Here is a 9,026-nt window from a genome sequence, read left to right as displayed (position 1 = left end):
CAATTGTACAGAAAGAAAAAAAAAACAAACGGGCCCATATGAAAATATTGGACTTTAAATCAAGCACTGGTAAAAGCATACGGGCCAAGAGACACAATTTGACTTCCAAGAAATGGGCCTCAGCCCCCTCGTTCTATTATGGTTGTATAAAAACACCCTCCCATCGGCACATACCTCTTAACCTCCCTGTTTTATAATATCTCATCAAATAACCTCCCCGTTTTTTCAGTTGAGAAAAAATCACGGTTGTTTTTTATTTTCCCAAATTTTTTTGCTTCCTTTTTTACCCTTTTAGATAAACATCACATATTCATCGCTATTTCAAAGGAAAAACACTTATTCAACTTCAATAACATGATTCAAACATTGATTCAACTTCGATAACACGATTCAACTTGGAAATTAAGGGAATAAGGTTCGATAATGAGGAAATTAGGTTCGACGATGAAGAAATCAGGTTCGACAATGAAGAAATCAGGTTCAAACAATAAAGAAACAAAGTTTCATGATGAATAAATGAAATAATCACTTATTCCCTTGTTAGTCGTGTCTCTGGTATTTGTTTTATTTATTCTTCTTCTTCTCCTTCTTCGATCTATTTTGAACATTTTCCATCACTATGTAAATTGTTTTTTGTATACAAATTTTAGTATGCAAATTTTTTTTTTACATAATGATGTTTCTTTGCAAATCCCATCAATATGTAAATATGTTTTTGCATAGAAATTTCACTATGCAATTTTATTTTTACGTAGTGATTTTCTATGAAAATTTATTTTTACATATTGATTTTTCTATTTTTCTTCTTCATCTATTCGAACAAATTGGCTCCGTCACTATGTAAAATTGTTTTTTTTTCGCAAGACAAATTTGAGTATGCAAATTTATTTTTACATAGTGATTTTTCTATGCAAATCCAATCACTATGTAATTTTGTTTTTGCATATAAATTCCACTATGCAAATTTATTTTTACATACTTGTTTTTTTCTATTAAATTTTGTTTTTACAAAGTGTTTTTGAAAGTCTATTTTATCTTTTTGATATATGAATTTTTGCATTTCAAATCACGACTTGAACAAGTTTTTTCAAATGATATCATCTTCAAATGGTTTTCGATCCCAAAATCGTCTCGTAAAAACCGGATCTACAACTTTCATGAGACAGCTACCACTTTTGTAATTTATTTTTGTCATGAAATGAATGATGTTAATATTTTTGCATTTTGTGTTATTTTGAAGTGATTTCTCTGCCAAACACAAAAACTGGAATTCTCATGTTGAAAATTGAAAAGAGAGGAAAGAAGAAGACATTATAGGGGTATTTTTGTCTTTATCATGTTTTTTCTGAAAACAGGGTGGTTTCATGGGTTGGTTCGTTTTGAAAGGTGTTTTATTGAAACATTTACCTGGCAGGGAGATTTTTCTTAAAACCTGATTTGACTTCACAAAATTCAGGCTTTAGGCCCACTTTTGTGTGATCGACAAAACTTGCCACACCGACATGAATCAACAACAGAAAAAGGGCAGACATTTTCATCGAACATGCACACATTTCCCTTCCAAACATTCGAATAAAATACAACAAATCAAATTTTAACCTAATTTAGTTTGCGAGTATATGCTATCTTTGCATGTATTATTTCTATTCATAAATGGAATTCACTAGCACAATTAAGTGATATATGATCTTGGCTAGGATCAAAGCATTCTCATGGTTTCATTATATAAAAGTAAGTCTTCACATGCGTGTTTGCAACAAAAAGAGCTTACCACGAACGGGTGGCCGGCAGGGCGGCCCTGAGTTTCAGAGCCTATGTAATATAATAAAAAGGAAAAAAAAAACACGCCTCAATTTGATGGAGAAAATGATCTAGTTGTTGTTTTTGCACTGTTAAAAAAAAAACTTTATTTATGGTTTGAAAGTATAACATAAGTACTATGGGTAACTTTTAGTCAACCATGAAAGCTGGAGGACAGTACAAATAAATGTAGCTGTAAAAATAATCACAATTAAATATCCTATCAAAATTGTTTGTGGTCTTGCTTATTACATCTTTAGATATATATTATAGATATACCCTCTTGCTTCTATTTTCCAAGGCTTCACAGAGTCTCTAATTTTTTGTAAACTCTAATATTAATTACAAAAAAAAAAAAAAATCCAAATTTTTAGATATATACTAGCCATTTGGCCCGGCCTATGGTCGGACTTACTACATAGATAATTAATTACTCAAAAGCCTAAAATCTACTTGAATAAATAATATATGTATATTGATAGCTAATGATTCATTGCTTATAATATATGTATACTTTGTTTGAAGGGTTTATGTTTTTCTAATTTACCAAGTTAAGCAAGCTACTCAGTAATCAGTAAATCATACTGAAAGAAAGCCTGTAGCAGAATATAAGACAATGGGCTAAACACAATCAATTCAAATAATATTGGTAAAACACCACCACTGTAAGAATGTTTCTATAACCACCATGGAAATATAGACAACATAGAATATGATATGTTCGTTGAACAGCCGACTAAAAGACTTTAGTGAAATTGACTACCAACATATGTTGCATATTTGAAAGACAATTGACAAAGTGTGTTTGTTGCAGTAAGCTTCATCACAAATAGTTTAAATGAAAGACAATGACCGAAGAATGAGTTTAATGTAGGTATATTATCCCTTAGAATAACAAAAATATTTAATAAAAGTAACTTTCAACATATAACTTGAGCATTTTTTGTATGTCTGCAACGTAAATTTTTTGTCGCACTTCGTTATATATGTCAGGAGTCCATTGATGAGTCAATCGCAATTTGTCCTACAATAAGAATAATTTTAAGCGTCAGTTATTTATTATTTCAATATTTTATTTATGACCATTATTGAATGAGTAAATTACCTGAATTCCTAGACATTATTTCTTGGCATTTGGTTCTTCATCCTCTTGTTTGATTTTAATGCGTTGTTTTTCAAGATAGTAATAGAATATGCGAGATGTATATCAAAATATAGCAAAAACATTTTATAGGCAAAACTTAGATAAACCTATGCAAATGTTCCCTGATAGATACATATATTAATATAAAAAAAATACTACAACCTTAACACAACAATATCAAGAGGCGAAACCAATTTAAACTAACTAATATAAGAATGTTTTCTACTATGTATTTTATTTTTCCCAAGCAATGTGTTCATTCCACTTATTTCTTTATAATTGAATGTGTTCCAAGAGTTGTTGGCTTGTTGGCTTCAAGATCTTGCCAAAAGAAACTTGAAGTTTCCTTCAATGTCATGTCTTGCAGCAATCAGTGGCCAATACCACCCGTATCAGGTTTCAACTTCTCTCCATTTTGAAGGAAAATCGATCAATTACAGAGTATCTCCAACATACCAAGTCCTTGGCTAATTCCCACTTCGAATCAACCAACCAAAGCAATTGACTTTGAAAAAAGACAACTACGATAAAATCCCCCACATTCAAATTTTCTTCAAATAGACCTAATAGAAAATCAAAGCAATTAAAAAAATTCATTGTAGATCTATATACCATCGAGTCATTACCAACAATGCACATCAATCTTCACATCTCTTTTGTAAATAAGCAAGTTCAACACTACCACACAACATGTACATATAACCGTAAAAATCCATGTGAGAAAACTATATGTTGAAGAGATTGCCTATACCATGTTAGAATATAATATAACATAAAAACGTGAATAATCTAGGAACAATGCTAAGCAAGTGCACACACCTGCTCGATATATTATCATCCTCATGCATCATCAGTAGCCAACATACCTCATCACCAAAACATATAGGAATTTTGGACGTTAAATGTGCCAAAATATAGGTAGAGAGGAACACCTTGTCAGCTGCATTCAATGACTTGTATCATAAATACCCCAGAGAGTTTTTTCCACTATACATTCAGTGGAGGGGCAAAGTTCAAAATAGCATCATCAACCACTCAAAAACATTGCTAGCAAGTCTAGCTACTGCTTGATTCGTTACCCCCTAACCCATGATGAATCATGTAACTCCTAGCTTCCTACTTATATATTTTACCATATTAAGACAATACCAAGGTGCATGTCATCTGCCATCAACTATGTCACACCCCAAATTTTATAATGACTGATTACCAAAGACACATGGCATCTACAGTCATTATGAAACTCAGGACGTTATCGGACCAACTAAGCAAAACCCAAACTAAACAAAGACAGAATAATCTTACAAAAATTTCGGTAGAGTCTCCTTTGTATTTTCAATATTTTATAAACTTAAATCCTGTCATAATCTAAAAATCATAACAATATAGATATCTCATTGTTTAATCCAGTTACTTAACCGTCTCGATGAATGCCGCGGTCAGTTGCTCCTCCCAATTTGTATCTTCCGAGAAACTCAGTGTGAGCGTTCTGGGTCAAAATTTGGGTCAACACCTTCTCTTGAACGGAATCAGCATTTTTGGTATATTAGGCATTACGTACGTACTGGGAACTGGGAAGAAATAAAATCAAACACGTGCAAAAGTGAGAGTAGAAGAAGAACCAATAGATATATAGGCCATACTTTAGGTACAAAATTGACAACCTTTATATTGCTTTGGTTAAGTTGAAGTAGGAAAACATAAAAATGTGAACTTCTGCTTACCTAAGAAATCAATAATGAGTCTCCCATCAGTAGCTCGACCAGATGGTTTCTTAAAGTAAGTCATTCCATAAGGAGCAGACTGTGCTGGAAATACAGCCCAGAAACCACCAGTTTCAGAATTAGAGTCACCAAAGTTGAAGATAGCTTTGAACTCACATTTGGCCTCACATTTATAACCCAAGAACACCATCGTCACCACCGACGACAGGGCTAAAACTTGCCCGATGACAGAAAACCAACCACTCATTCTCAAAGAATAGATAAATCTCTTCCTGATGATGGCAAATGAACTTCAATCTGATAAACAAAGCTGTTCCGGTAAAGCGGACAATCCGAAATTTGAAATTTTAAGATTCTCATTCTCATCTAATAGTAACAAAGGATTTCCTCAAGTCTTTGAGGGGCGTATTCAGTTTTATTCATTTCTTCCAGACAGAGACCCCAAATAGCCTTCAAAGCTTCCATGTAGCTTAGCTCAGCTTCTGGTGTTTTGCTGCACATATTTTTTCTAAACTTTGATATGTCTTCTGAAGAAGTTTCTTTCCACAACATCTGTTATCTTCTTCGATCTGAACCCATGATTCCAGTTCTTCCTCAACGGATAGACCTAAAAAAATCCATGATAACAAAGCATCGCTACTGGGTTGTCCCCTATCTCTTCGATCACTATCAAGAAAATATGGTACAGAACTGCTTTCGCCTGGAAGTGACTGTTCATCCAGAAAGAGACATAGTGAGTCACCATCAAGGATCATCCTCTCTTTGATTTGACTCATCGTTCTAGGTCTGACTATTTCAGGAATGTCACTGTTATGTGTCTTAGACAATTCATGTAGCTCCCCAAACAATGTACAGATTCTCTCAAGTTTAGATGCCCCCAACATGCAGACGCAGAAATGTGTTTCGTTCAAGCCAACTTCATAAAGCCTCAAACCAGGATGATTATCTTGTAACCGTTTCATCGTGAATTTTATCACCAAACTCAAATGTTCTTTGGCAAAATGTATATTTTTCAGAAGCACTTGAATGCGTTCCAGGGACTATACTCGGTCAGAATCATCCGATAGTGGCCAAATTTGTGAACGTGCCCAATGCCTGGACTAATTTCACTTAATTTCAAATTAGAGACTTCTTCCTAGTGATTTTTAAGTATTATTAATCATTGAAATCCAATCTTGGTCATTTTCGTAAGGTAACACTGAAATCTGTTGCGACGATAGTCTTTGCACATGATTTTCCACATGTTGACAATGCAATCCAGAATCAGAAAATGCCTCGTCACATTCGCAGCATATCCAAAACATCCAGTTCTTATGATCCTCAGCAAAAGAGACAGCTTGTGAAAGAGCCTTGTGTGCCAACTTTTCCTTTAGTGTATTGAAATAAGCCAAAAGCTCCTGAACATTCAAAGTAAGGAAATTTTGCATTTTATCTTCACTCATATTTGAGTTCCAGTAAGTTGTTAACCTTTCCTCCTTTTTCTGCAAGCACAGAAGCTTCTCCAGTGTTCTTCCTCCCATGTTCTTCTTCAGCTGCTTTCTTGATATTACCCTCTGATGGCTCATCTGAAATCTTCTGCAACTTTTCCCTCTTCGTTATAATTCCTTTAAATGAAACTTCGTCAACTGGATCAAGTCGTGCTGTTCAATTCATGAGTCCTCGCTTATTCATCAATTATCTTCCTACTCTCAACCAAACTGGTAGGCTCCCAAATGCGTAAAGTAACGACACGTATAACAAACTGAAATGAATGGAATTTGGTGACAAAGAAAGGAACCCCTGCTTCACCAGCTATAGCTTTGGCTAGCAATGTTTTCCCAGTACCAGGAGGCCCATGAAGAAGCACACCTTTTGGGCAATAGATACCTTTGTCTTGAAATTCTTCTTCATTCTTTAGAATTCTAACAATTTCTTGCAATTCCCTCTTTATATACTCCTGACCAGCAAAATCATCAAATGTGACACCAGTAGTTTCTTCTGCTGATATAAATTTCGCCCTAGTGAACATAATAAAAACAAAGACTTGAAATCCAGATAAAGCCGGATGCAGAAATTAGCGCTCAGTCCAAGAAATAATTAGGCTCCAAATAATGTCTAGACAAAGAACAAATAAGTGCATGTCTACAATGAAAGTAATAGCGTGGTGGTTTTCCAAAACAACTGCTCTAGGTTTGGTATGTCCAGCATCTTACAATTTTACTATCAGCAAATATTTCAATAAACTGACAAACATACAGGTAGAAACAAAATAAGGTGGTTGCAAGAAAATAAAACGGAAAACATGATGAATGAGGTGATCAGTTCTGGAAATTGCTTGCACTTACCGACTCTTTCCTAAAGATCCAAGTGTGCCTAAAGATCCAAGTGCATAGCGTCTGAGGGGCTCTGCTTCTTTCTTCTTGGGAGGGGCAAGTCACACGGTATTAACTTTGCATAGATTGGTCTCATGATACTGTCAATCCACAAATATAAACCAATTGCAAGGGCAAGTCGCATAGACCATATAACAGCAGTTGCGACTGTGGAGTAGACTTCTGCAGGTACAGGATCCACATTAATAACATCAACATTTACCAGCTGCTGATGTAATTTCTTCCAAACATCATTCCAGCAATCAATTGGCATTCTATCAACCACATGGCGTCGGAAAATAATTTGTCCCTTTGGATTTCCTATTGAATCATCCATCTTTTCGTCTTTGTAGTAGGGTAAAATTACTGCATAGAATAAAAAATCAAACATAATTAATCTTTAGCTGACACTTTTCAGGATTTCTAAGCAAGTCATCTATTATGAGTCACCAAACTATATATGGCCTTAAATCATATCACCACAAGAACATGCACCCACTTCTCATCTAAAAGACAAACATCTTTGATACATGTGTCTAAACACAAACTATATGCTTCTACAACATTTTAACTTATTTAACAATGTGAAGCTAATAAGAGTACATACCAGAAACAGTCTGGCCAAAATTAGAATACTCCATATACTGAACATTATTTGAATTAAACAGCCTCCAAAACTCACTATAGTCAATCCTATGTGAGTTTTCAGGATCCCATTTTGTTCCTTTCAACTTCCCTTGCATAGTTAACAATGTCCTACTCCAACATGAAGCCATCATAAGTTGTCTTTCTAATCTTCAGCATGAGTAGCAAGATAATCATAAATAGTACCTTGAACTCCATAAAGACTGCCAGTATTAAGGTAGCGCTCGCAGGATTTTCTGATCATAGAACACGATCTTTCATAATATCCATGTACAACTTCCTTGAGTGCTTTTCTTGCTTCTTTCTTGATTTCTGAACTATCATATTGGAAGCACCATGACTGTGACAGAAATTGACTGCACTAATCAACTGCTGGAAATACTTTAATTTGAAATCAAGGTTTCCTGAGTTACTACTTTGGAGAGCTCTCACTTCAGGTTTCCTTTTGTTTAAGAAGAGATAAGAGGAACGGACGTTTCTGTTTTTGGGTTTTATTTTTACGAACAATTGAAAAGGGCGTGGATTTGCCTTTTTATTATGCGGAGGGTGACGTGTTTCCTTGAGAGTAAAAAGGGGGCTGACGTGTTTCATTGAGAGTATTCTCAACTACTCAAGATTAATGGTGCTTTGATTATAAAATATACCCTCACCAATCACTCACAGAGAGACTCCAATTTTTTCTAAACTCTATTACTATTTACTAATTACTTAAAAAAAAGTAGGATATAAATAAAAGAACCAATACCATATAGAGTTTCACAAAGTCTCCAACTGTTCCTAAATAATATAGCTAATTACGGGAAAAAAAAAGATACAAAAAACTAAATTGCTAAAAACAATAGTTTCAACAAAAAATGATTTTTCTAAAACTCTTACGTGACAAAGAATAGTTTCCACACCAATCTCAGGTAAAGTTCAACATAACAAAGTTTCTTTCTAGAAAATGACAATGAAACTATGACAAAACAAAGAAAAAAATAAATTGAGTTGTTTGAACATTTACTTTATACATTTGTTAACCACACATGTGATTGGGGAAAAAATTAATAAAATAAGTAACAGTACGGGTGTACACCCAAAACAAATAAAATTGTATTGTATACACTATAGATATGGGCCTAACAAATAAAGTTGGACCAATTCGATGTGCTATCCATTGTGGGATTTAGACATTTAGTTATAGTTAAAGATTTCAAAAACTACAATTCTGACCACAATAATTACGACATATTCCAATTAAATTTCTGAATTTTATAATTTCCAATTTTAGCGGAATAACGAGATTCAATTAAAATGGACGTTGACTTAAATAAATTATATAACTATTTATTTATTTAAAGTGGACGTTGGGCTTAAATAAAT

General features: G+C 34.0%; 1 protein-coding gene across 1 annotated transcript; it reads right to left on the bottom strand.

The window, feature by feature from the left end:
* Window positions 1-6,339: 6,339 nt before the first annotated feature.
* Window positions 6,340-8,159, bottom strand: LOC147507502 (putative inactive ATP-dependent zinc metalloprotease FTSHI 4, chloroplastic). Its single transcript, XM_086600218.1, has 4 exons — window positions 7,851-8,159; window positions 7,627-7,775; window positions 6,993-7,385; window positions 6,340-6,665 (listed from the first exon to the last, which is right to left on the bottom strand). Exons 2-3 carry the CDS (start codon window positions 7,760-7,762, stop codon window positions 7,021-7,023), a joined length of 501 nt encoding a protein of 166 aa, XP_086456344.1. The 5' UTR covers window positions 7,763-7,775; window positions 7,851-8,159; the 3' UTR covers window positions 6,340-6,665; window positions 6,993-7,020.
* Window positions 8,160-9,026: the final 867 nt, after the last annotated feature.

Source organism: Coptis chinensis, chromosome 3 (genome assembly GCF_015680905.1).
Source record: "Coptis chinensis isolate HL-2020 chromosome 3, ASM1568090v1, whole genome shotgun sequence".
NCBI classification, from domain to species: domain Eukaryota; kingdom Viridiplantae; phylum Streptophyta; class Magnoliopsida; order Ranunculales; family Ranunculaceae; genus Coptis; species Coptis chinensis.
This window is presented reverse-complemented; position numbering and strand designations above follow the sequence as displayed.